This window comes from Vipera ursinii (assembly GCF_947247035.1).
Source record: "Vipera ursinii genome assembly, chromosome: 4".
Taxonomy (NCBI): domain Eukaryota; kingdom Metazoa; phylum Chordata; class Lepidosauria; order Squamata; family Viperidae; genus Vipera; species Vipera ursinii.
Window position 1 is genome coordinate 4,845,411 of NC_139514.1, and position 27,515 is coordinate 4,872,925.

General features: G+C 48.3%; 1 protein-coding gene across 1 annotated transcript; it reads left to right on the plus strand.

Moving 5' to 3' along the window:
• Positions 1-558: 558 nt before the first annotated feature.
• On the plus strand, positions 559-19,992 carry USP35 (ubiquitin specific peptidase 35; the record flags this gene model as incomplete). Its single annotated transcript, XM_083361607.1, has 10 exons — positions 559-1,240; positions 3,537-3,669; positions 4,583-4,712; positions 6,295-6,396; positions 8,936-9,094; positions 12,378-12,571; positions 15,285-15,378; positions 16,733-16,839; positions 18,023-19,232; positions 19,807-19,992. 10 exons carry the CDS (start codon positions 559-561, stop codon positions 19,990-19,992), a joined length of 2,997 nt encoding a protein of 998 aa, XP_083217733.1.
• Positions 19,993-27,515: the final 7,523 nt, after the last annotated feature.

Below are 27,515 nucleotides of genomic sequence, written 5' to 3' on the forward strand. Positions count from 1 at the left end.
TTATATTTTGGCGACCCAAAGTGGATGCGGTATTCCAAGTGTGGTCATACCAAGGCATTAGAAAGTGGTATTAGTAATTCATGTGACCTTGATTTTATCCCTCTGTTGACGCAGCCTAGGATTGCATTCGTGTTTTTGGCAGCTGCAGCACACGGCTGGCTCATATGCAAGTGATTGTCCATATGAGAACATACAAATTCTTAGAGCATAAGTACAACAGATTGTTTGATTGCAAACAAAGTTGGCAGTCTTCCAATATTCAATATTCCAAAGACAATATTCCAATATTCCAAAGACAATGGGGTCAACGTATTCTCCAAAGCACCTAACGACAGAATAAGTAGCAATGCGTGGAAATTGTCCAGAGTTGATCATTTTTGTTTTTGTAGTGGCTGGATGTAGACCCTCCAAAAATATTTGGAATCCTTGGGACTTCTCTCTTTTTTTTCTCATTTGTATCCTGTCATTATAATTATGATGTGTAACCCAATGTCTCCATTCCAGGCAGGAGGGGATGAAGATGTCTGATCTTCTTTGAGGAGATCCAAGGAAGCCAACATGGATAAAATTCTGGAAGCTATCCTGGCCTCTTCCTACCCCGATCACATGAAACAAGGTCTGGTGAGGCGTATCATAGAGGCTTTGAAGAGGACCATGGACACCGAACAGTGTTGGTCAATGCTGGAACTTTCAACCAAGCTCTTTCTCTTGGGCGATACCAAATTCAAGAGGTCAGTTGGCAAGGAGATCCTGGAAGTCTGTGGACTTTACCACCAAGACGCCTTTGAAGAATTCTTCAACGCTCAGTTCCTCTTAAGTCTCCTCCAGGAAGGCTATGGACCTCTCGGGAAGAGAAGCTTGTACGTCTTTGATTACATCCATCTCGGATTGCCCTTTGTGATGGATGGTCCTTCGGCCAACGACGTCTTCAGCCTACTGAGGACTGAAGTCCTACGGAAGATCTGTGAGAGGCCGGCCCTGAAGCAGTGTGTGAAGATCAGTAAGCTCTTAACTCACTACCCGCTGTGCGTGCCCACCGGCAAACGCCAGACCCTTTTTTGCCAACAACTGATACGGTGCATCGGGCAGTTCCATACCAGCTCAGGAAGGGAAGACGCCATTATGGAATTTTTGGACCAGGTGATCCAAGTCAGCCTTTTGCTGCAGAAAATCTGGAACACTCAGGTGACCTCCATTCTCCCTTCCCTGAAGGAGCTCTTCGCCATCATATCGACAATAGGTAGGGAGGGCTGTCTTTTTACACATCGGTTTGAAAGAGTGCTTTACGCCAGGGCTTTTCAACCAGTGGTACAGGTACCACCTGTGGCACATTGGCACCTGGCAGGTGGTACGCGACCATCCTAGAAAAGTGGTAGCGGGGGAGGGGAATGAGCTGAACCGGTGGCAGCACCGCACAAGCCTGAGCGAGAGACGGCTGGAGCTACAGGGCTGTCGGGGCTCAGCGGAAGCGCCAGGATCAGCACCAGGTTCCAGCTGGAGCTCAGCGCTGATCCTGGCGCTTCTGAGCCCAGAAGAAGCGCCGATCAGCTGGAATGTTGCAGCACCTCCAAGGTCTTGTGATTTACCTTCAGATGCTTGGCAACTGATTCATATTTATGACGGTCACAGTGTCCCAGGGTCACGTGAAGTGACCAAAACCTGCTGCAACCACACAGCAGACGGGGAGAATAAAAACCAAACACCCCCCCACTCCACCCCCGCTGCCAATCCTCAACAGAAATGCTCACAGCAATGAAAACCTCAGACAGGAGGAAGTGCGCCGCTGGGCGGGTAGGCGGGTGTCTTGCTCGGCTGTGGCTTGGGGGCCACTTTTTTCAGTGCCGTTGTAACTTCGAACAGTCACTAAGTGAACTGTTGTAAGTCGAGGACTACCTGTACTTCATCACTTTTTTACTTTTTTTTTTTTTTGGTCATCACGTTTTTGACACCTTGCTAGCCGACTTGTGGTACTCGGATGTTGCCGTATCCTAAAAGTGGTACAATGGGTGAAAAGGTTGAAAAGCCCTGCTTTTCAGGTAGTCCTCGGCTTACGACCGCGAGGGAGCCCAAAATCAGTGGAATGACTTGACTCCAGAAATTATGAGTGCTCCAGTGCTGGAGATTGGAGAGCCATATGTCTGAAATAGTACAGGGCAGGGTTCCCCAAACTTTCAGGGTTGACGGCCTGGAGTAGAAGGAGGGGGTGGGTGGGAGAATGAATTTGGGGAGGGGTAAATGCGTGTGCACACTTATGCTCGCGTGCAAATGCCCATTGCTGGTGTGAGTGGGACTGCAAATGCCCACAATGCTCGTGTGGTGATGCTCACGCGAGCAGGGCTGTACGCGCACACACGTACGCCGACCAGCCACTCATGCGGCCCGGTGGCCAATAGGCCACGGCCCGGTAGTGGGCTGTGGCCCACAGGTTGGGGACCTCTGGTATAGGGTCTCCTGCTTGAGCAAAAATGGCCATAAAATCAGGCGTGGCCATCTGGTGGATTTATGACATAACAGCTTATAATTGAAATTGTGAGCTCTGTTATGGTCAGGAGTAGGCAACCTTGGCTCTTTCATGACTCATGGACTTCAACTCAGCATAGCTGGCTCAGGAATTCTGGGAGTTGAAGTCCATGAGTCATGAAAGAGCCAAGGTTGCCTACCCCTGGTTATGGTCATAAATCAAGGGCTATCTGCATACAGCTAGCCTGTCCTTTAGGTCAGAGGTCCCCAACCTTTTGGGCAACAGGGACCGGTTCTATGGAGAGAAGTTCTTCCGTGGACCGGTGTGTGTGTGGTTTTGTGTGCTGCCTGCATCCCGCAAATGGGGCTTTGCTTGTTTGTGCGGACCGGTTGCTGGCAAGCCGCGGACCGGTACCGGTCCACGGCCCGGGGGTTGGGGACCCCCGGTCTAACAGAATGACAGAAGGGATAGGAAATAAAGAGGGCCAAATCAGAGAAGGTAACATGGAAGGAGACCCAAGATTTTAGCTTCTTACGGGCTCCCCCATTTTTAACCCAATGGAGTTTTTCTTAAACCTTCCCAGCCATAACTGGTCTCCCCCAGCTGAAGGCCGAATCTGCAGGTCTCCTCTTGAGAAAGACAATCTGGACAATTTCCACGCATTGCTACTTATTCTGTCGTTTCTCATTGACACGATCAAGGTCTCTCCCCTTTCCTTTCTCCATGCAAAGATGTCCTGGCCACGTAGAACAGAGGCCCTCAACCATTTGGGCACCAGGGACCAGTTCCGTGGAGAGGGGTTTTTCTGTGGACCGGAGGGGTGCGTGGTTTTGTGTGCTGCCTGCATCCCGCGGATGGGGCTTTGCTTGTTTGTGCGGACCAGTTGCTGGCATGCCGCAGCCCGGTATTGTTGTGGACCTCTGCTTTAGGTTCTTAAACCATCTTAAGGTACATTTTTTGACTTGCCTGTGTCTTAATGATTCTCAGTGGGCAAAAGCCCCAAGAAAAACGATGCTCGCGGTTCACGAAGTTTCAACTTTCCAATGGTTTGCCTGCCCCTGCTAATGTTTTGCAGAAGACCAGGATCCCTCGATTGCCTTAGCCAGTGTGGTCCAGTACGTTCCGCTGGAGCTGATGGACGGCATTCTAAGGAACCTCACCAACGATGACAGCATCACCGACCTTCAGATGATGACCGCGATTGGAAGGTGAGGTAAAAATAAAAAGTCGCTAGTGATCCAATCTGGATTGGTCACCGGGGCCAGAGATTTAATCTCCTGGGCTTTCAGAGACTCAGAATAACAGAGTTGGAAGGGACCTCGGAGGTCTTCTAGTCCAACCCCCTATTCCATTTCACACAAATAGTTGTCCAATCTCTTCTTAAAAACCTCCAATGATGGAGCACCTGCAGCCTTTCCCCTGATTAATTGTTTTCACTGTTAGGGAGTTTCTCCTTAGTTCTAAAGGTTGCTTCTCTCCTTGATTCGTTTCCATCTGTTGCTTCTTGTCCTGCCTTCTGGTGCTCTGGAGAATAGCTTGACTCCCCCTTCTTTGGGGCAGCCCCTGAGATACTGGAAGACTGCTGTCATGTCCCCCCTCGTCTTTTTCTTCATTAAACTAGACATGCCCAATTCCAGCAACCGTTCCTTACATGTTTTAGCCTCCAATCCCCTGATCGTCTTTGTTGCTCTTCTCTGCACCCGTGCATTTAGATTTGTGTTAGAGCCCATCCTTCTTCTCTTTCTCCTTCTCCTCCTCTTCCTCCTCCTTCTCCTTTTCCTCTCCCTCTCCCTCCTCCTCCTCCTCCCCCCCCTCACATATCCAGTAGATGGGATTTCTTCTCAGTTCCCATTGTTCTTCTGAACCTGCCTCTCTGAAGCTGACTTGGGCTGATTCATCTAATCCCAGCATATCTCTTTCTCTCTCTCTCTCTCTCTCTCTCTCTCTCTCTCTCTCTCTCTCTCTCTCTCTCTCTCTCTCTCTCCCTCTCTCTCTCCCCACCCCTCTCTCTCTCCCTCCCTCCCTCCCTCTCTCTCTCTCTCTCTCTCCCTCCCTCCCTCCCTCCCTCCCTCCCTCTCTCTCTCTCTCTCTCTCTCTCTCTCTCCATCTTTCTCCCTACAGGATGATTGAATGGGTCTCCTGGCCTCTGGGGAAGAACCTAGACAAATGGATCATCGCCTTGCTGAAGAATTTGGCGGCAGTCAAGAAGTTCAGCATCTTGATGGAAGTCACACTTTCCAAAATTGAGCGAGTCGGTTTGCTCCTTCCTCTGTGTGTGTGTCTGTGTGTGTGGGGGGGGATCTGCTTGCAGAAAATGTCTTTACGCTATTGTGTTGTCAGGGAGGGAGACCAATGAAAAAAAATCACCACTTTGTTTCTGGTCCGTGTCTCTGTGACAGTGCTCCATGCACTACAGTGGTGGGCAAAATTGTGGAAACCCTGTGGGAAAAGTGTACAGTAGAAATGCCACCTTTGGTTAAAGTTTCCACCCATTTTTCTTCTAATTTCTTTATAACTGCGGCCTTGTTCACTTAATAATACTGTTTTGCATCGCTTTCTGGGCGAACGATCAACTCTTTCCACCATGGCTTTAATTTTATTACGTTTTACAAGCTCACCATATGAAAGAACACAAAAAAACCCCCAACCGACTCGATAGCCATCACACAACACACTGACAAATGTCCTCCTCTCGGCTTCAATACACGACATCAATAACCGGATCCTACTGTGGTCTGATTGGCTCATTGCCAAAACAAGGTGACACCCGATTGGGTCTCTAAACACTCGTGTTCATTGGCTACCACCAGATGAAGGAAAGCTACCTGACACCAACCTAAGCAAGTTGTGCTTCCTTTTTCTGGTTATTTGGCTATAACTTTTTACACAATACAATACAGATAATTGAACAAACTTTGTTCCATTACATTCTTGATTAAATTATCTTTCCATTGCTATATAATTTTATGGTACTATTCAAAAAAAAGTGGTGTTATTAGCCATCAAACCTCAAAAATGCACTAGTCCCAAGGTGGGACTAGAACTCAGAGTCTCCTGGTGATTGGCCCAAAGTCACCCAGCAGGTTTTCAATGCCTAAGGCGGGACTAGAACTCTCAGTCTCCTGGTGATTGGCCCAAAGACATCCAGCTGGCTTTCCTGCCCATGGTGGAACTAGAATTCACCGTCTCCTGGTGATTGGCCCAAAGTCACCCAGCTGGTTTTCCTGCCTATGGTGGAACTAGAATTCACCATCTCCTGGTGATTGGCCCACAGTCACCCAGCTGGCTTTCCTGCCTATGGTGGAACTAGAATTCACCGTCTCCTGGTGATTGGCCCAAAGTCACCCAGCTGGCTTTCCTGCCTATGGTGGAACTAGAATTCACCGTCTCCTGGTGATTGGCCCACAGTCACCCAGCTGGCTTTCCTGCCTATGGTGGAACTAGAATTCACCGTCTCCTGGTGATTGGCCCAAAGTCACCCAGCTGGCTTTCCTGCCTATGGTGGAACTAGTATTCACCGTCTCCTGGTGATTGGCCCAAAGTCACCCAGCTGGCTTTCCTGCCTATGGTGGAACTAGAATTCACCGTCTCCTGGTGATTGGCCCAAAGTCACCCAGCTGGCTTTCATGCCTATGGTGGAACTAGATTTCACCGTCTCCTGGTGATTGGCCCAAAGTCACCCAGCTGGCTTTCATGCTTTACATTCTCCAGACCCCAGTCCCTTCTCTTGCACAGCATGTCTTACCGGGCCGAAGATGATGCTGTAGGAATTGTGTTTATCATGGTTCTGCCAATCTACTTCCCTTAAATCTTTATTTTGCTGTTTTTTTCAGGTGTTTTCCAAGCTGCTCTACCCTATACTGAGAGAGGGGGCTCTCTCTATTCTGCGTTACATGCTGCTGAGTTTCCAACACTCTCACGAAGCATTTCACCTGGTAAAGGAAATGAATTCCTGTTCCAATCAATCGTGTATTGCTTTGGGTCTCTGGCCAGCTGATATGGATATTTATTGAGAATGAAGGCCAATACGCCTGCCCCAGGATAAGGTTGCAGGATCCAATCTGCGTCAGTCACCGGGACCGAAGGTTTTGTCTTCCGAGCTTTCGGACTCCTGCTCCTGAGGATCAATCCATCCTCAGGGATCAATCACTTCCCTGGCTGTTTTTGTACCTGCTCGTCCAACAATCTTTGTACTGAATGTATGTCCTTCTTGATTGTAGTATGAGGCTACCAGTGAGTTCGGGTCTCCTTACCTCACTTGTGTTCTTGCAATCTGGTGTTTATATCCTCCCCTCCCACCCGCCCCATCTATCCTACACAATCACAGGAAATGAGCCCCCTTCTTAGTCAACACGAGTGCTGATTTACCACCAGCTTATTTAATTACTTAGGAGGAGAGGGCTTGGCAGCACAAGAAAACAGTAGCCAACCCCTTAATAGCAAGCCATCATCACCCCAATCAACAACTAAAAAGCCACACATAATCAGGCACCATGTAAACATCACAGACAATAGCCCAAAGCACACACTCTGCTAGAGAGAAATTCAGTCTGAATAGAGCTGGAAGGGACCTTGGAGGTCTTCTAGTCCAACCCCCTGCTCATGCAGGAGAACCTATAGTACCATTTCAGACAAGTGACTGTCCAGCCTCTTCTTAAAAACCTCCAGGGATAGAGCGCCCACGACTTCTGGAGGCAAGCCGTTCCACTGGTTAATTGTCCTCACTGTTAGGAAGTTTCTCCTTAATTCCAGGTTGCTTCTCTCCTTGATTAGTTTCCCTCCATTGTTTCTTGTTTTGCCTTCTGGTGCTTTGGACAATACGATGACCCCTTCTTCTTTATGGCAGCCCCTCAAATACTGGAATACTGCTATCATGTCCTGTTTCTCCCCCCCCCGCCCCCCCAGTCCTTCTTTTCTCTAGACTAAAAGGTAAAGGTAAAGGTTCCCCCGCACATGCGTGCTAGTCGTTTCCGACTCTAGGGGCCGGTGCTCATCTCCGTTTCAAAGCCGAAGAGCCAGCGCTTGTCCGAGGACGTCTCCGTGGTCATGTGGCCGGCATGACTAGATGCCAAAGGCACACGGAACGCTGTTACCTTCCCACCGTAGTAGTCCCTATTTTTCTACTTGCATTTTTACGTGCTTTCGAACTGCTAGGTTGGCAGAAGCTGGGACGAGTAACAGGCGCTCACTCTGCTACGCGGCACTCGGGATTCGACCCGCCAAACTGCCGACCTTCTGATCGACAAGCTCAGCGTCCTAACGCACTGAGCCACCCTTCTCTAGACTGGCTATTCCCAAATCCTGCAACCGTTCTGCATACGTTTTAGTCTCCAGGCCTTTAATCATCTTACAGTAGTTGCTCTTCTCTGCACATTGGCCAAAGCCTCAACATCTTTTTTGTAACGTGGTGTCCAAAACTGGATGCAGTATTCCCGGCGTGGCCTTACTAAGGCTTTCTAAAACGGTACTAATACTTCACGTGGTTTTGACTCTACGCCTGTTTGTACAACCAAGGGTTGTGTTGGCTTTTTGGGGCTGCTGCTGCCGCATACGGAGTGAGCGTCCACTAGGACTCCAAGTTCCCTTTCACAATTAACTGTTTTTCAGCCAGGTTTTTTTGGGGTGTTGGCAGGAATAGCCGACACCCCAGGAAGACAAGCTCGGGTTCCAAAAAGATCTTGGCAAGACTTGAACAACGGCCCCTGTCCCACAACATGAAATTTAACAATCAATATGTATCTGTTGCTTGTATGTAAGGGTGTAGGTCTACACATATGTTGTATGTAGTATGTTATGTATGTGTACACTCGGGGAGGAGGCAACTAAATTTCATTTTTAATGTGTGCCATTAAAAATGACCATGTGTGCCTTTAAAAATGACAATAAAGGTTATCTAATGTGGAGAAAAGCAAGGTTTTACACCTAGGCAGGAAGAATCAAAGGTGCAAGTCTGTCTAATTCCCTAAGGAAGGGTTCTAGCAGGAATCCAAAAACTCGGAAGACCGACCCAGATTGGATCCTGCAACACTGATTGCAGCTAGATCTCTGGATTTCCTTGTTTTTCACCCTTTGCCATAGGCCAGGGTAGGCAACCTTGGCTCTTTTATGACTCGTGGACTTCAACTCCCAGAATTCCTGAGCCAGCCATGCTGAGGGGAAAGGGAGAGGTTTCCAAGCTGAGCCAGGCAGGCTCAGGAATTCTGGGAGTTGAAGTCCACGAGTCATAAAAGAGCCAAGGTTGCCTAGGCCACTTTGTGACTCCTGGACTTCAACTCCCAGAATTCCTGAGCCAGCCATGCTGAGGGAAAAGGGAGAGGTTTCCAAGCTGAGCCATGCTGGCTCAGGAATTCTGGGAGATGAAGTCCACGAGTCATAAAAGAGCCAGGGTTGCCTACCCCTGCCATAGGCTCACACTTTTCCCTGGGTACCCATTCCATTCCTTGATGCCTCTCAATATTTTATTTCCTCTGACAGCTTCTGCCACATATTCCCAGAGTGGTGGTTGCCCTTCAAAAGGAAAACTCCAATTCGGCATCCCGGTGTTTGGATCAGCTGGCCGAATTGATCCACTGCATGTTTTTCTGTTTCTCTGGATTTCCAGACCTCTATGAACCTCTGGTGGAAGCCATAAAAGTAAGCCTGCTCCTCTTATGCGCCTTAGGTAACCGTTAGAGGGGATTGGGCTAAACCCCCTGCGAATTGAAACCAAGAATATTTTTCCTGTAGTAACAAAGTCTAAATCTTGGCCAAAATTGGCCCGGATTGGAATCAGAACCTTAGCTTTAAACCAGGGGTCTTCAAACTTGGCCCTTTTATGACTTGTGGACTTCAACTCCCAGAATTCCTTAGCCAGCTTGGGGGAACTATGGCCCCTTCATGACTTGGGAACTTCAACTCCCAGAATTCCTCAGCCAGCATGGGGGAACTATGGCCCTTCATGACTTGGGGACTTCAACTCCCAGAATTCCTCAGCCAGCATGGGGGAACTATGGCCCTTCATGACTTGGGGACTTCAACTCCCAGAATTCCTCAGCCAGCATGGGGGAACTATGGCCCTTCATGACTTGGGGACTTCAACTCCCAGAATTCCTCAGCCAGCATGGGGAAACTATGGCCCCTTCATGACTTGTGGACTTCAACTCCCAGAATTCCTCAGCCAGCATGCCTGGCTGAGGAATTTTGGGAGTTGAAGTCCACAAGTCATAAAAGGGCCAAGTTTGAAGCCCCTTGCTTTAAACCTTTCTTGGACCTGGATAGGTTTATTTAGATGGTTGTTTTAAAATTATATTTATTTGTTTGTATCCGGCCTTTATTCTTTTTTTACTCAAGGCGGCAAGCGTACATAATACTCCTTCCTCCTCCTCTTTTCCCCACAAAAACCATCCTGTGAGGTGGGCTGGGCTGAAGAAAAATGACTGGCTTAAAGTCACTGAGATGGCTTTCTGGCCCAAGGCGGTACTAGAATTCACTGTCTCCTGGTGATTGCCCAAAAGACAACCAGCTGACTTTCATCCCTAAGGCAGGCTCTTGATGAAGGGCCCAGAGCAGGGGTAGGCAACCTCGGCTCTTTTATGACTCATGGACTTCAACTCCCAGAATTCCTGAGTCAGCTGACTCAGGAATTCTGGGAGTTGAAGTCCATGAGTCATAAAAGAGCCGAGGTTGCCTACCCCTGGCCCAGAGTAATCTCAGCCAACTTTCATGTCTAAAGGGAGACTAGAACTCACCTTCTCTTGGTGATTGGGCCAACATTGCCCGGCTGGCTTTCATGCCTAAGGCTGTACTAGAACTCACTGTCTCCTGGTGATTGTCCCAAAGTTACCCAGCGGGCTTTCATGCCTAAGGCCATACTAGAACTCACTGTCTCCTGGTGATTGTCCCAAAGTTACCCAGCAGGCTTTCATGCCTAAGGCCGTACTAGAACTCACTGTCTCCTGGTGATTGTCCCAAAGTTACCCAGCGGGCTTTCATGCCTAAGGCCATACTAGAACTCACTGTCTCCTGGTGATTGTCCCAAAGTTACCCAGCGGGCTTTCATGCCTAAGGCCATACTAGAACTCACTGTCTCCTGGTGATTGTCCCAAAGTTACCCAGGGCACTTTCCTGCCTAAGGCCGTACTAGAACTCATCGTCTCCTGCTGACTAGACCACCGCTAGACCAAACTGACTCCCCCAGTATTCATCGTAGGGCTTCTTGCCTGGACTGCCTCAAAGGGCTAACTGATAGGAAACAGAGGTTTGCAGCATTGGTCAATAGAATTCAGGGTGCACACAGGTTCGATAAAATGACGGTAGAGAACAATGGTCCGCTAATTCTCCCTCTCTCTCCCCCTTTCCCTCTTTCTCTCTCCCTCTCCCACTCTCTCTCCAACACACACCCTCTCCTTCCCTCTCCTTCTCCCTCTTCCTTTCTCACCCCACCTCTCGCTCTCCCCCTCTCCCTCATCCTCTCCCTCTCTCTCCCACACATACCCTCTCCTTCTCTCTCTTCCCTCTTCCTTTCTCACCCCACCTCTCGCTCTCCCCCTCTCCCTCATCCTCTCCCTCTCTCTCCCACACATACCCTCTCCTTCTCTCTCTTCCCTCTTCCTTTCTCACCCCACCTCTTGCTCTCCCTCTCTCTCCCTTGCCCTTTCTCTCTCTCCCCCACCCTCTTACTCTCCCCTCTCTCTCGCTCTCCCTTTCTCTCTCCCCACCTTCTCCCGTCTCTCCCCCTCTCCTTCTTTCTCTCTCCCTTTCCCTCTCTCCCCCACCCCCACCCTCTCCCTGTCTACCTCTCCTTTCTCTGTCCCCTCTCCCCCTCTTCCTCCCCTCTCCCTTTCTCTCTCCCTCCACGCTCTTCCCCTCTCTCGCTCTCTCCCCCTCTCTCTACTCACCTTCTCCCTCTCTCTGTACCCCCTCCATCTTTCTCTCTCCCTCTCCCTTTTTCTCTCCCCCACTCTCTCGCTCTCCCCTCTCGCTCTCCACCCTCTCTCTCTCTACCCACCTTCTCCCTCTCTCTCCATCTCTCCCTCTTTCTCTCCTTCTCCCTTCCTCTCTCCCCCCACTCTCTTGCTCTCCCCCTCTCTCTACCCATCTTCTCCCTCTCTTTCTCCCTTTCTCTCCCTCTCCTTCTCCCTCTCCCTCTCTCCTCCCTCTCCCTCTCCCTGTCTCCCTCTCCCTTTTTATCTCCCATCTCTGCCTCCCTCTCCCTGTCTCCTTCTCCCTTTTTCTCTCCCATCTCTCCCTCCCTCTCCTTCTCTCCTCTCCCTCTCTCCTCCCTCTCCCTCTCCCTGTCTCCCTCTCCCTTTTTCTCTCCCATCTCTGCCTCCCTCTCCTTCTCTCCTCTCCCTTTCTCCCTCTCTCTCCCTCACCCTCTCCCTGTCTCCCTCTCTCTCCTTCACCCTCTCCCTGTCTCCCTCTCCCTTTTTCTCTCCCCCTGTCTCCCTCTCCCTTTTTCTCTCCCCTCTCTCCCTCCCTCTCCTTCTCTCCTCCCTCACCCTCTCCCTGTCTCCCTCTCTCTCCTTCACCCTCTCCCTGTCTCCCTCTCCCTTTTTCTCTCCCCCTGTCTCTCCCCCTGTCTCCCTCTCCCTTTTTCTCTCCCCTCTCTCCCTCCCTCTCCTTCTCTCCTCCCTCACCCTCTCCCTGTCTCCCTCTCTCTCCTTCACCCTCTCCCTGTCTCCCTCTCCCTTTTTCTCTCCCCGTCTCCCTCTCCCTTTTTCTCTCCCCTCTCTCCCTCCCTCTCCTTCTCTCCTCTCCCTCTCTCCTCCCTCACCCTCTCCCTGTCTCCCTCTCTTTCTCCCTCACCCTCTCCCTGTCTCCCTCTCCCTTTTTCTCTCCCCTCTCTCCCTCCCTCTCCTTCTCTCCTCTCCCTCTCTCCTCCCTCTCCCCCACCCTCTCTCCCTCTCCCTCTTGTCTTTCTCTCTCTTCTCGGAAGGCTGTCCCAATTCCTAACGAAGATCGCATTAAGCATCTGCTTGGGCAGAATGCTTGGACCTCCCAGAAAAACGAGCTGGCCAACCTCTATCCTCGCTTGGCCTCCAAATCGGAAACCGGGAAGATTGGCTTAATTAACCTGGGGAACACCTGCTACATGAACAGCATCCTCCAAGCCCTCTTCATGGCCTCAGAGTAGGCAGCCTTCTCCTGCTTCTTCCTCCCTCCCTCCCCGCCCACCCGCTTTCCTGTGTTTGTATTTAGGGGTTTGGGGCATGTCGTTTCTTCCCAGCCGTCTCGACGATGCGAGTTTAGGAAAGGGAACGGGAGTGCAGGTAGTCCTCGACGTACAACCCCAGCCGGGTCCAAAACGTCCATTGCTAAGCGAGACAGGGGTTCATGAAGTTTCGCCCCGTTTTACAACCTTCCTTCCCACGGTTGTTCAGTGAACCGTTGCGGTCGTTAAGTGCATCGGGATTCCCCATTGGCTTGACTTGTCAGGGCGCAAAAAAAAGGGATGACATGACTCCAGGACATTGCAACCGTCATAAATCCGAGTCAGTTGCCAAGTGTCTGAATGTTGATCGGGTGACCCTGGGGGGCGTGTGTGCTGCAACGGTCGTAAGGGTGAAAAACTGGTCGTAAGTCACTTCGGTCGGTGCCGTTGTCACTTTGAACGGTTGCTGAAGGAATGGTTATAAGTGGAGGACCACCAGTATCCCTGTGAGAAGCACCTAATTCAAGCACGTCCATCGTTACGAAGTGTAGCAATAGCACCCTTGAGGATTTATCCCGAGAGTTGTGAGAATTAAGCCCCACACCTCAAGCTCGGATTATTGGCTCAAGGATCAATGATCCGGATCAGCAAATTTGCTGAATCTACAGCGTGGATTTAACAAATTTGATTTAGCACAGCATCCCCTAGAGATAAACTGAGAGTTGTATTCAGGAAGGAGCAGTTGTTGATTTTCTAGCAATTCGAGATGTTTCCAGACTTCTTTCCAGTCTGGCTTACAAAAACTGGGGTTTTCTGGTGGGGTCCCAGCTACACATCAACCTACCTTTCAACTTGCTTAGGTTCCAAGCTCCAGCAACAACATCCCAACCTTGTTATTTGCTGAGCTGGACTATTTTATCACGTCAAATGAAGAAGACAAGAATTTTACGTAGAACTGATTTAGAGCAGTCGCAGCAGCACTTCGATTTATGCTGTCTACCGCTTCACCTCGCTGGACAGCCCTCTCTGAGCGGTTTACAGAGTCAGCATCTTGCCCCCCCCCAAACAATCTGGGTCTTCATTTTACTGACCTTGGAAGGAGGGAAGGCTGAGTCAACCTTGAGTTGCTCAGGATCAAACTCCTGGTAATGAGCAGGGGGGGGGGGTTTAGCCTGCAATACTGCATTCTAATCACTGTGCCACAGGAAAGGAAGGAAGGAAGGAAGGAAGGAAGGAAGGAAGGAAGGGAGAGAGGGAGGGAGGGAGGGAAGAAAGAAGGGAGGGAGGGAGGGAGGAAAGAAGGAAGGGAGGGAGGGAGGAAAGAAAGAAGGGAGGAAGGAAGGGAGGGAGGGAGGGAGGGAGAAGGGAGGGAGGGAGAGAGGGAGGGAGGGAGGAAAGAAGGAAGGGAGGGAGGAAGGGAGGGAGGGAGGAAAGAAGGAAGGAAGGGAGGGAGGGAGGAAAGAAGAAATGAAGGGAGGGAAGAAAGAAGGGAGGGAGGGAGGAAGGAAGGGACGGAGGGAGGAAAGAAGAGGGAGGAAGGGAGGAAAGAAGGAAGGAAGGAAGGAAGGAAGGGAGGGAGGGAGGGAGGGAGGGAGGGAAGAAAGAAGGGAGGGAGAGAGGGAGGAAAGAAGGAAGGGAGGGAGGGAGGAAAGAAAGGAGGAAGGAAGGGAGGGAGGGAGGAGGGAGGGAGAGAGAGAGGGAGGGAGGGAGGAAAGAAGGAAGGGAGGGAGGGAGGAAAGAAGAAATGAAGGGAGGGAAGAAAGAAGGGAGGGAGGGAGGAAGGAAGGGACGGAGGGAGGAATGAAGAGGGAGGAAGGGAGGAAAGAAGGAAGGGTGGGAGGAAAGCAAGGAGGGAGGGAGGAAAGAAGAAATGAAGGAGGAAAGAAGGGAGGGAGGAAGGAAGGGAAGGAGGAAGGGAGGGAGGGAGGGAGGAAAGAAGGAAAAAAGGGACGGAGGGAGGAAGGAAGGAAGGAAGGGAGAGAGGGAGGGAGGGAGGAAAGAAAAGGGAGGGAGGGAGAAAAGAAAGAAAGAAGGAAAGAAGGAAGGGAGGGAGGGAGGGAGGGAGAGGAATAGCAATAGCACTTAAGACTCATATACCGCTTGGTTTACAGCCCTCTCTGAGCGGTTTCCAGACTCAGCATATCGGCCCCCAACAATCTGGGTCCTCATTTTACTCACCTCGGAAGGAAGGAAGGCCGAGTCCACCTTGAACCGGTCAGGATCGAACTCCTGGCTGTGGGCAGTGAGTCAGCCTGCAATGCTGTATTCTAACCGCTGGGCCACCAGGGCTCTGGCAACCACCCGGGGGAAAAAAACCATGTGTGGCATTTTGCAATGAACAAAAGCCAGGGCCTCCTTGTACCGTTTCGGAGCTTAACGCTGCCGAAGAGAAGAACTGCGTGTAATTATTTGGGGGCCAAATCACCTCCGTTTAATGCAGCTCGTGCTTTAGCTAAGCCAAGACCCCCTGGAGGCTGAGCCAGGATTGTGGGTGGCCAGAGGACGCCACCCACCGCAAGCCTATTATTTATATTTTCGTACTTCCGAGCGATCTTAAAGGAAGGGTGATGATGTGCCTACGGGTTGCATCCACGTGGGATCTGCGTTGGGATTAACCGGCGTTGGGATTTTGTGACGAGTTTCCCTTTTTAAATTTAAAGGGGGGAAAAAAAAACCAAATTTCCTTTCCAGTTTCAGGCGCTCGGTGCTGAATTTAGCCGAGAACAACGTCCAGCCTCTGATGGCAAAACTACAGTGGCTCTTTGCCTTTTTAGAGCACAGCCAGGTAAGGAATATTTTCTTAATTGCAGGATGTGGCCTTTAAGGGGGCTGTAAGCTCCAGGTTTCTTTTAGCGCTGCACGAGGGATATTAAGGAAAAGCTTCTCAGCCGTGGCAGCTTTGAAAGGATGGACTTCAACTCCCAAAATTCCCCAGCCATCACGCCTGAGGCAGAACTAGAACTTGCCGTCGCCTGCTGATTCGGCCAATGTCACCCAGCCAGCTTTTCATGCCTAAGGCAGCACTAGAACTCATAGTCTCCTGGTGACTAGCCCAAAATTACCCAGCTGGCTTTCATGACTAAGCTGGCACTAGAATTCACAGTCTCCTGGTGATTGGCCCAAAATCACCCGGCTGGCTTTCATGGCTAAGCTGGCACTAGAACTCACTGTCTCCTGGTGATAAGTCCAAAGTCACCCAGCTGGCTTTCATGACTACGGTGGCACTAGAACTCACTGTCTCCTGGTTATTAGCCCAAAGTCACCCAGCTGGCTTTCATGACTACGGTGGCACTAGAACTCACTGTCTCCTGGTGATAAGTCCAAAGTCACCCAGCTGGCTTTCATGACTACGGTGGCACTAGAACTCACTGTCTCCTGGTTATTATTCCAAAGTCACCCAGCTGGCTTTCATGACTACGGTGGCACTAGAACTCACTGTCTCCTGGTGATAAGTCCAAAGTCACCCAGCTGGCTTTCATGACTAAGCTGGCACTAGAATTCACAGTCTCCAGGTGATTAGCCCCAAATCACCCGGCTGGCTTTGATGGCTAAGCTGGCACTAGAACTCACTGTCTGCTGGTGATAAGTCCAAAGTCACCCAGCTGGCTTTCATGACTACGGTGGCACTAGAACTCACTGTCTCCTGGTGATAAGTCCAAAGTCACCTAGCTGGCTTTCATGACTACGGTGGCGCTAGAACTCACTGTCTCCTGGTTATTAGCCCAAAGTCACCCAGCTGGCTTTCATGACTAAGCTGGCACTAGAATTCACAGTCTCCAGGTGATTAGCCCCAAATCACCCGGCTGGCTTTGATGGCTAAGGTGAGACTAGAACTCACCCTATCCTTGTTTCTAGGATGACACCTTAACCACTACACCCAACTGCTTACAAAATTCAAATAAACCAATGTATAAATTTAGCAGGCACAAACAAACAATCAGTTCCAATAACCTTAACGGGGGAAAAAAACCCCCAGGTAAAACAGGACAAGCCTGATATCTAAATTGCAGGAACCAATTTTTTTTTAATCTCTCTCTCTCTCTCTCTCTCTCTCTCTCTCTCTCTCTCTCTCTCTCTCTCTCTCTCTCTCTCTGTCTCTCTCTCTCTCTCCTTTCTTGCCTCTCTGATACCTCTGTAAGCGGCCTGCAATTTCTCCTGAAAATTTCCTTTTGGCTTCCTGGCCCCCCTGGTTCACCCGTGGAGCCCAGCAGGATTGCTCTGAGTATCTAAAATACCTGCTGGATCGGTAAAGTAAATTGTGCATGGTTTGGGAAAATGTGATTTGAAGTGCTTAAGCCAGTTTTTTCCCCCCCAGCCTTGAGCACTTTAAGAGGAGTGGACTTCAACTCCCAGAATTCCCCCTGGGAGTTGAAATCCACTCCTCTTTAAACTAGCTGCGGTTTAAGCTGTCCAAGGCTGAGCAGAAATTACTCAGTAGAGAAAACAGGAGAATTTTCAGCTACAATTAATTTAAAGACGACGGGAACAGGTAGCTACAAATAATTTAAACCAGCAATTAATGAATGAATGAATAATGCTGGCTTCCAAATTCGGGAGAGATGTACACCTGGATTCAACAATGGATATTTTTAAGAAGAGATTAGACAACCATTTGTCTGCAATGGTGTAGGGTCTCCTCCTTGAGCAACGGGTGGGACTAGATGACCTCCAAGGTCCCTTCCGATTCTGTTGTTCTTTTATTCTGGATTGGTTTTCAGGGAGAACGGCTTGAATTTGGATCCACCTATGAACAAAGTCTTACCTTTCACAGCCTAAAAAGTTTTCTTTCCACTCTAAAACTCCCTTTTTAACGACCCAATTCGGGGTAATGTCCAGGGTGGGATTCTTAAAAAAAAAATCCTTTGTTCTATCTTTAAAAGGAGAGTTTCTATCCCATAGCGCAGGGGTCTTCAAACTTGGCCCTTTTATGACTGGTGGACTTCAACTCCCAGAATTCCTCAGCCAAGCACGCTGGCTGAGGAATTCTGGGAGTTGAAGTCCACCAGTCATAAAAGGGCCAATTTTGAAGACCTCTGACATAATGTGAGGGGGAAATAATGCTAACTCAGAAAGAGCTAAACTGGTGTTTCTCAACCTTGGCCAGTTTAAGAGGTGTGGACTTCAACTCCCAGAATTCCTCAGCAGTGTGCTTGGCTGAGGAATTCTGGAAGTCCACCAGTCATAAAAGAGCCACGTTTGAAGACCCCTGACATAATGTGAGGGGGAAATAATGCTAACTCAGAAAGAGCTAAACTGGTGTTTCTCAACCTCGGCCTATTTAAGAGGTGTGGACTTCAACTCCCAGAATTCCTCAGCCAGCGTGCCTGGCTGAGGAATTCTGGGAATTGAAGTCCACCAGTCATAAAAGGGCCAAGTTGGAAGACCCCTGCCTTAGTGTGGGTCTCTTTTCTTCTTCGTTCTTCCCAAAGTCTTCATGAGGAAGAGAGAACTGGTAGGAGGATCTGTCAGAAACTCAAGGCCTGCTCCTTGGTGTCTCCTGGCGACCGGCAGCCCTCCGTGAACAAAACCCTGGTGGAAGAGATGTTTGGTGGCAAAATCAAGACCAAGATCCGTTGCCTGAAGTGCCTGCAGGTCTCCTCCAGAGAAGAAGCCTTCACAGATCTCTCCTTAGCTTTTCCACCTGCTGACGACCAGAAGGCTGGACCTGTCAGCAGTGCATTGATTAGGTCTGGAGAAGAAATGGGCCCTGAGTTCTCTCCGTCCAGGATCCAGACTCAAAGCGGCCTAAAGGATTTGCCAGCTAGATCAGGGATATTGCGAGCCCTTGGACAGAATCCTTCTAAAAGTCCACCCAGGGAAGCAGTAGTGTCAAAAATTGTGGAGACTTCTTTCCCCTTGATGTCTGAGCGAGACGCTGTTGCAGTGAAGCCTGTCAAAGAATCTGACCTGGCTTCACAGAAGCAAGTGTCTGGCAGTCGGGCTTCCCGATCTGTTTCGGATTTGATAAATTATTTCTTATCACCAGAGACCCTCACGGCGGAGAATAAGTATCACTGCGAGAATTGCGCCTCCCTTCAAGATGCGGAGAAGTTGAGCGAACTGACCGAAGGGCCTCACTACCTCATCCTCACCCTGTTGAGGTTCTCCTTTGACCTTGGAATGATGAGAAGAAAGAAGATCCTTGACAACGTCTCGGTCCCACTGATCCTGAAGCTGCCGGTCCTGGTGTCTTCTGATCCAGAGAGGACCTCAGGATGGACTTCATCCTGCAAAGACTTCGCTTCAGTGGTGTACGATCTCTGCAGCGTGGTGGTCCATTCTGGGGTCTCCTCAGAAAGCGGTCATTACTACTGCTACGCCAGGGAATGCGAGGATCCGGCCACCGAGAGCCTTTGCAAGGACAACGCTCGGAACGCGGCTTCCACAAAGTCTGCTGACGTGGAGATCCAGTGGTACATTTTCAATGACACCAGGGTTGTCTTCTCTTCTTTCGAATCTGTGAGTAACGTGACCTCTTTTCTGCCCAAGGACACGGCTTATCTGCTCTTTTACCGACAGAGAGCAAAGCCGGCCTCAAACGGAGCTGGTCCAGGGACCGGCTGGACAAACAGAAGCTTACATTCTCCAGATAAGAACGTGATGGACGCCATTGCCAAGGATAACATCTTATTCTTGCAGGTAACATGGTGTCCCACCACCGTTAACTCATTTCTTTTGCTTGTTTGTCTTTACTTTACTTTCCCCTGGTTAGTTTCGTTTTTGTTTTCTGTTTCACTAGCTCAGAGGTGTCAAAGTCAATTTCATTGAGGGCCGCATCAGCATTGCGGTTGCCCTCAAGGGGCCGGGTGGGTGTGGCCAGGGTGGGCGTGGCCTACTGGGTGGGCGTGGCTAGAGTGCGTATGGCCTACTGGGTGGGCGTGGCCAGCTCTACATCGTTCACATCAAGGGTGCCTATGGGGGCCTGGGCAGGAGTGGGACAGATCTGAGGGTCTCTGGCGGAAGGAGGGTCTCTGGGCCAGGGCCAAGGCAGCGGGGGCCGTTCCCTCACTGTTTCCAGGATGGCTTCGCGGGCCACATGAAACCACTTCGCGGGGCGGATCCGGCCCCCGGGCCTTGTGTTTGACATGTCTGCACTAGCTTGAGGTCCATGTGCCTGCTTGAGCTGGGTTTCGTGTGCATGTGTGTGTGTGTATACGCCTGTGTGGTTTTTGTATGGTTGTCTCTCTCTCTCTCTCTCTTTTTTCATTCACAGGAACAAGAAAAAGAAGCCAGAAACAGGAACGCTTACATTTCAGCTTTACCTAAATCTTCGGTTTGGTGGAAAGACCTTGATAGAGATAACCACGATGATGATGATGATGAAGAAGGTGCCGCAGGGGGTTGCAGCCATGAGCCCCGTGGTGGAGGATCGGGGTCTTTCCATGGACTGGTCTTCTAGCCCTTGTGCCCAAAGCAAATGGTTAATCCTACAACCATCAAGTACGCATTCCTTCCCCTTGACCTTGTGGCCTTGGAAGTCTAACCAGGATTAGTGGGAGAGAATGAGCGTTGTCTATTCTTCCCCCAAACTATGGAAAATGACGTTTTCTGGAAGAACTGTGATCAGGGCATCCTCAACCTGTCATAAAATTGCACTTCCTGGAAGTAGCAGGAAGAAGGTGCCACCGCTTTAACATGGCTTAGGCCCGGGATGCTTGCAGGACCATCTGCTGCCGGGAATGACTTCCCATCGCCTAGTGCACTCACACAGAGAAGGGTACCGTCGGCTAGACAATGTCGGCTGGCGACCCCCAGGGGAAGAGCCTTCTCTGTGGGAGCGCCAGCCCTATGGAACCAGCTCCCCCCTGAGCTTCGGATGGCCCAAGATCTCCAGTCCTTTCGCCGCGGCCTCAAAACACTCCTTTTCCACCAGGCTGGCCTGGACTGACAGGGATTTTAATTATGTTTTTAATTTTTAACTTTCATTTTTAACTTATTTTAATTTTAATTTATTCTACAGGGTCATTAATTTAATTTTTCTTTTAACTTCTGTATTATTGTATGTTATTGTTGTTAGCCGCCCTGAGTCCTTCGGGAGATAGGGCGGCATATAAATCCTAATAATAATAATAATAATAATAATAATAATAATAATAATAATAATAATAATAATAATAATAATAATAATAATAATAATAATATTTGCGGCCTACCAACGTCCCCCTCTCGATGAAGTGGGGTGCAACATTCATTGTGACCTCCTTAGCGAAGGATTGGACAATTAATTTTGACAAACTGGGATTTGTGGAGGGCTGAACAAATAGGGCTGTGAAGGTGTGTAGGCATGTATGCACACACCTACACAAACGCTGTTCTCCAAAGCACCTGAAGGCAGGACAAGAAGCAACGGCGGAAAACTCATCAAGGAGAGACGCAACCTAGAACTGAGGAGAAACTTCCTGACAGTGAGAACAATAAACCAGTGGAACTCCTTGCCTCCTGAAGTTGTAGGTGCTCCAACACTGGAGGTTTTACAGAAGAGATTGGACAACCATTTGTCTGAAATGATATAGGGTTTGCTTCCTGAACAGGCGGTTGGACCAGAAGACCTCCAAGGTCCCTTCCAACTGCACCAAGCCATAAATTGTGGTTTGCAAGTCATACGTAGATTCCATACTGATTAAGTTACGACCAGACAAACTCAGTTCTTCACGAAAGGGAGGGTAGGCAAAGAAACTGTGGTATGTTCTATATGCAGTGGCCTCCATATGCGCGTATAGGTTCACACATCACCCTAAACCAGGATACTTTAAAAGCATGGTTAGTGAGAACAATTAACCAGTGGAACCCTTGTCTTCAGAAGGTGAGGGTGCTCCAACGCGGGAGGTTTCTAACAGGAGACTGGACAGCCATTTGTCTGAAATGCTATAGGGTTTCCTGCTTGAGCAGAGGGGTTGGACTAGAGGACCTCCGAGGTCCCAACCAGCTCTGTTATTAGATTCCGTTAAATTGAAAAATAAATAAAATAGCCGCGCTTCAAAATAAAAACGATCCACACAGGGCCGTAAAATGCTCAGGTCTGCTTTAATGGGTAAGTTGTTGTGTTGTTGTTGTTTTTTTGTCGATGCAGGAAGTGTGACTGTGGACACAAATTTTAACCCACAGTACAAGGAAACGTCTAACTTTCCAAAGCAAAATTGTGAGGAAGGAGAGAGATTTTTGGTAACGGGCCGTGTAACGAATACTCAGGGGAATGGCGTTGCCTTCTGAAGTTGTGGATGTGAAACTCATCAAGGAGAGAAGCAACCTGGAACTAAGGAGAAACTTCCTGACAGTGAGAACAATTAATCTGTGGTACAACTTGCCTCCAGAAGTTGTGGATGCTCCATCCCTGGAAGTTTTTAAGAAGAGACTGGACAGATTGTTTCTCTGAAATGGTGGAGGGTTTCCTGCTTGAGCAGGGGGTTGGACTAGATGACCTCCAAGGTCCCTTCCAGCTGAGTTGTTTTCTTCTATCCTACAGTAAACAAAATCGAACAAAACTGGGCTGCGTTGAGTCTTTCTCCTACAACTTCCGTCTGTCTCTGGTTTATATCATCGCTTCTCCGAGTCCTTAAAAAGCTTTTTTTGTCCTTTTGTTCAGGCTCACCTCTGCATCCCTTCACAAACAGGATGTGTGAGGTGAGATACAGGCAGTCCTCGCTTTACGACCACCACCACTGAGCCCAAAGCTGCGGGTGTTAAGCGAGACGTTTGTTAAGTGAGTTTTGCCCCGTTTCGCGATCTTTCTTGCCCCCGTGGTTAAGCGAATCACCGCAGTTGAAAAGTTAGCAACCCGGTTGTTAAGTGAATCTGGCTTCCCGCTCTGACTTTGCTTGTCGGAAGGGGATCACGTGACAGCCCTCCATCCTAAATGCGAGTCAGTTGCCAGGCGTTTTTATTTTGATCACGTGACCACGGGGATGCTGCGACGGTCGTAAGTGTGAAAAATGGTTGTAAGTCCCTTTTCTCAGTGCCGTTGTAAGCTTGAGCAGTCGCTAAATGAACCGTTGTAAGTCGAGGACTGCCTGTAATCTGGAGGTTTGCTCCTTTAATTATAGCAGGCAGCTATGAGTCCTTAAGAGCTGCACGTTTAATAGTACTATGATAAACCTATTCTCACTTATTCTCTCTCTGTTTCTCCTTCTCTGAACTGGATATCAAAGAGGCTAGATTAGATCAGGGGTCTTCAAATTTGGCAACTTTTAAGACTGGTGGACTTCAGCTCCCAGAATTCCTCAGCCACTGTGATGACACCACCATGTTTAAGAATCTCTGGGTTAGGGTGAGGGTAACTTAGAGGAAAATTTGAACATTTAGTAAGTAAGTTTGTATAGGGGTCCCCAACTTTGGCCCCTTTAAGACGGGTGGACTTCAACTCCCAGAATTCCTCAGCCAGTGAGGAATTCTGGGAGTTGAAGTCCACCAGTCTTAAAGTTGCCAAGGTTGAGACTCCTGGATTAGATCAATCTTTCTCAAATATCTAACCTTGGTTCGCTACCCATTAGGATCCTGATAAGGCTTCTTTCCCACAGAGCTCACTGAACTACTGAGAGGCACCAGTGAGGTCCCTATGTAGCAGCTACATCCATAGAAAAATATATAGGTAGTCCCTGACTTGTGACCAAAATTGACCCCAAAATGTATGTTGCTAAACAAGACGTTCGTTGTGAGTTTTGCCCCATTTTACGAACTTTCCTGCCACAGTGGTTAATCGAACCATTATAGTTGTTAAGTTCGTAACACGGTTGTTAAGTGAATCTGGCTTCCCCCATTGGCTTTGCTTTGTCGGGAGGTCGCAAAAGGGGATCACGTGACCCCAGGGACACAGCAACTGTCACAAGTACATGCCAGTTGCCAAGCGTCCAAATTTTGACTGTGGGGATGTTGCAATGGTCATAAGTGTGTATAACTGGCGTAAGTCACTTTTGGCAGTGCCGTTGTAACTTCAAACGGTCACTAAAGGAACGGTTGTAAGTCAAGGACTATCTGTATTCGCTATAGACTAGCCAAGGTCAATCTATAGCTGAATTTTCCTTTCCTTTCCTTTGCTTTCTTCCTTTCTATAGCTGAATTTTTGTTTCATTTTTCTTTCAAACATTTGTATAACTGAATTTTCATCTTTCTTTTCTTTCTTTCTTTCTTTCTCTTTTTTCTTTTTCTTTCTTTCTTTTTCCTGAACATTTTTATAGCTGAATTTTCATCTATCTATCTATCTATCTATCTATCTATCTATCTATCTATCTATCTATCTATCTATCTATCTATCTATCTGTTATCTAATTATCTATCTATCTATCTATCTATCTATCTATCATCTATTATTATCTAATTATCTATCTATCTATCTATCTATCTATCTATCTATCTATCTATCTATCTATCTATCTATCTATTATTATCTAATTATCTATCTATCTATTTATCTATCTATTATTATCTAATTATCTATCTATCTATCTATCTATCTATCTATCTATCTATCTATCTATCTATCTATTATTATTATTATTATTATTATTATCTATCTATCTATCTATCTATCTATCTATCTATCTATCTATCTATCTATCTATCTATCTATCATCTATCTATCTATCTATCTATCTATCTAGTCCAGACATGTCAAACACAAGGCCCGGGGACCGGATGCGGCCCGCGAAGTGGTTTCATGCGGCCCGTGAAGCCATCCTGGAAACAGTGAGGGAACAGCCCCCACTGCCTTGGCTCTGGCCCAGAGACCCTCCTTCTGCCAGAGACCCTCAGATCTGTCCCACTCCTGCCCAGGCCCCCATAGGCACCCTTGATGTGAACGATCTAGAGCTGGCCATGCCCACCCAGTAGGCCATACACACTCTAGCCACACCCACCCAGTAGGCCATGCCCACCCTGGCCATACCCACCTGGCCCCCTGAGGGTAACCGCAATGCTGATGCGGCCCTCAATGAAATTGAGTTTGACACCCCTGATCTAGTCTGTCTATCTGTCTATCTATCTATCATCTATCTATCTATCTATCTATCTATCTATCTATCTATCTATCTATCTATCTATCTATCTATCTATCATCTATATCTATCTATCTATGTCATCTTTTCTTTAGAATATTTATATGGCTGTGTAACGCACTCACTGTGACTTACAGAAATAAAACCCCAAATATAAACACCATAATACACACACACGCACACACACACGCACCCCCCCCCCCCGATGACAACAATCAGACCGGCCACTTGATGGGCTGTGAATCACTCTGGGGTCTTCATGAGTCCTTTGACAAAACCAGACCTTCAGGGTCTTTTGAAGAAGTGTCAAAGTGGAAGCCAATTTTATCTCTGCCGGGAAGATGTTCCACAGGGAAGGAGCCACCACAGAGAGGGCCCTTCATGGTCCCACCAGGTGGACCTCCTTAAGAGAGGGGAACCATAACATCTCCTTCCTCCATGCTCTGGTGGGTCAGATAGACATAACTGGGAAATGATGGTCCTTCAAATCACCTGGCCCCAGGCCACGTAGGGCTTTGAAGGCCACAAACCTTATGTATTTTAAACCATCTTTGCAAGTGGGTAAAACTATTATTTTTGCAATAGGATTCTCGGTGTTCAACTGGGTGGGGGATGGAGAAATAATATATTTTTTGTCCTTTTTTAAAAAAAACACCATTGGTGGAGCAGTGGGCCAATGCCTCCTTAAGTAACACCAGCTGCCTGCAATTAGTGCAGGTTCGAGTCCCACCAGGCTCAAGGTTGACTCAGCCTTCCATCCTTCTGAGGTAGGTAAAATGAGGACCCAGATTGTTGGGGGCAATTAAGCTGACTTTGTAATAATGCCGCTTGGGGGGGGCGGCGAAAGCCCTAATAAGCAGGCATATAGATAGAATGAAGGCTATTGCTAAGCACATTGATTTGTGTTTTAAATTGTAAGCCGCCCTGAGTCTTCGGAGAAGGGCGGGATATAAATGGGATAAAAAAAAAATCTCTTCCCCCCCAGCACAATGTTTTCGTTAGTTTTGTTCTTTCTGTGTTCATTTTTTTTCTCTTTTGGATTGTAATCTTTGGAATAAAATAAACTAAAAATTGTAAAAATAAAAATAAAGGTGGCAACCAGCATGTTGAATTGGATTCGGAAGCAAATCAGCAACCAATTTACCACATAGGCAAATCTAGACAGGCGCAAAACATTTTGAAGAAATTGAAGCAATTATTTGAGCATTTATTTATTATTTATAGTTATTTAATTTATTTAACTGCGAGGGGGATCTCGGAGTCCTAGTGGACAATCCCTTAAATAGGAGCCAACCGTGTGCTGCAGCTGCTGAAAAAGCCAACACAGTGCTAGGCTGCATTAACAGAGGGAAAAAGATCATGTGAAGATCACGTGAAGTATTAATACCACTTTACAAGGCCTTGGTAAGGCCACACTTGGAATGCTGCACCCAGTTTTGGTCCCCACGATGTAAAAAAGATGTTGGGTCTCTAGAAAGAGGGCAGAGAAAAGCAACAAAGATGATTAGGGGGCTGGAGGCTAAAACACATAGGGAATGGTTGCTGGAATTGGGTATGTCTAGTCTAATGAAGAGAAGGACTAAGGTAGGGCTTTTTTTTTTTCATAGAACGCTCAGAACGGAGTTCCGGCACCTTTTTTGGATGGAACTTTGTAGGGTAGGCAAGGTGGGTTGTATGACGTGTGAGTTCCGGCACCTTTTTCTTTTACAAAAAAAGCACTGACTAAGGGTGACATGAAAGCAGTCTTCCAATATCTCAGGGGCTGCCCCAAAGAAGAGGGAGTCAAGCTATTCTCCAAAGGGCCTGAAGGCAGGACAAGAAGCAATGGATGGAAACTCATCAAGGAGAGAAGCAACCCGGAATTAAGGAGAAATTTCCTGACAGAACAATTAACCAGTGGAACTACCTGCCCCCAGAAATTGTGGGTGCTCCATCTCTGGTGGTTTTTAAGAGGAGACTAGACAGCCATTTGCCTGAAATGGTATATGGTGTGCTGGGCGTTGAATTAGAAGATATCAAAGGTCCCTTCCAAATCTGTTATCCTGTTGTTAAAAGTATTGTTTGTCCGTCTTACCAAAAGGTAACTTGTTACTTTCAAGTACTTTCACGTTTGCAACCAAGTTGCAAAAAATTCAGATCGTCCGGGAATGGCGTCAAGAAAAACCGCCAACAGGGGTTTGACGTTTCAGAGCCCAGATCTGATTGTCTTAATTTAAGGACCCAAAAGGTGCTTTTTTTTTCTGGAGGCCACGGGACTTCCTTGTTTTTCTTTGAAGACGTTTTGCTTCTCATCCAAGAAGCTTCTTCCGCTCTGACTGGATGGTGTGTTGTGGAGCTGCAGAAACGTCCTGCTGAAAGAACAGCTCCACAACAGAGTCCTTTCGGCAATTCCAAGAAGGCTCCACCGCCATTTGCACCACTCAGGTGACTCTGAGGACACAGACAAACCTCCAAGTGGCCTCAACGACTCTCTAAAACAGGGGTCTTCAAACTTGGCCCTTTTATGACTTGTGGACTTCAACTCCCAGAATTCCTCAGCCAGGCATGCTGGCTGAGGGATTCTGGGAATTGAAGTCCACGTCATAAAAAGGCCAGGTTTGAAGATCCCCCTGCTCTAAAAGAATACAAATGACCAGCTGTCTGGAAGGAGTATAAATCCTTCCATTCCCCACCATTCAGTCAGAACCTGAAGAAGCTTCTTGGATGAGAAGCAAAATGTCTTCAAAGAAAAAACAAGAAAGTCCAGTTGCCTCCTGAAAAAGCACCTAACCCAGGGGTAGGCAACCTCAGCTCTTTTATGACTCATGGACTTCAACTCCCAGAATTCCTGAGCCAGCATAGCTGGCTCAGGAATTCTGGGAGTTGAAGTCCATGAGTCATAAAAGAGCCGAGGTTGCCTACCCCTGACCTAACCTAACCTGCTGATCTCCTTCCT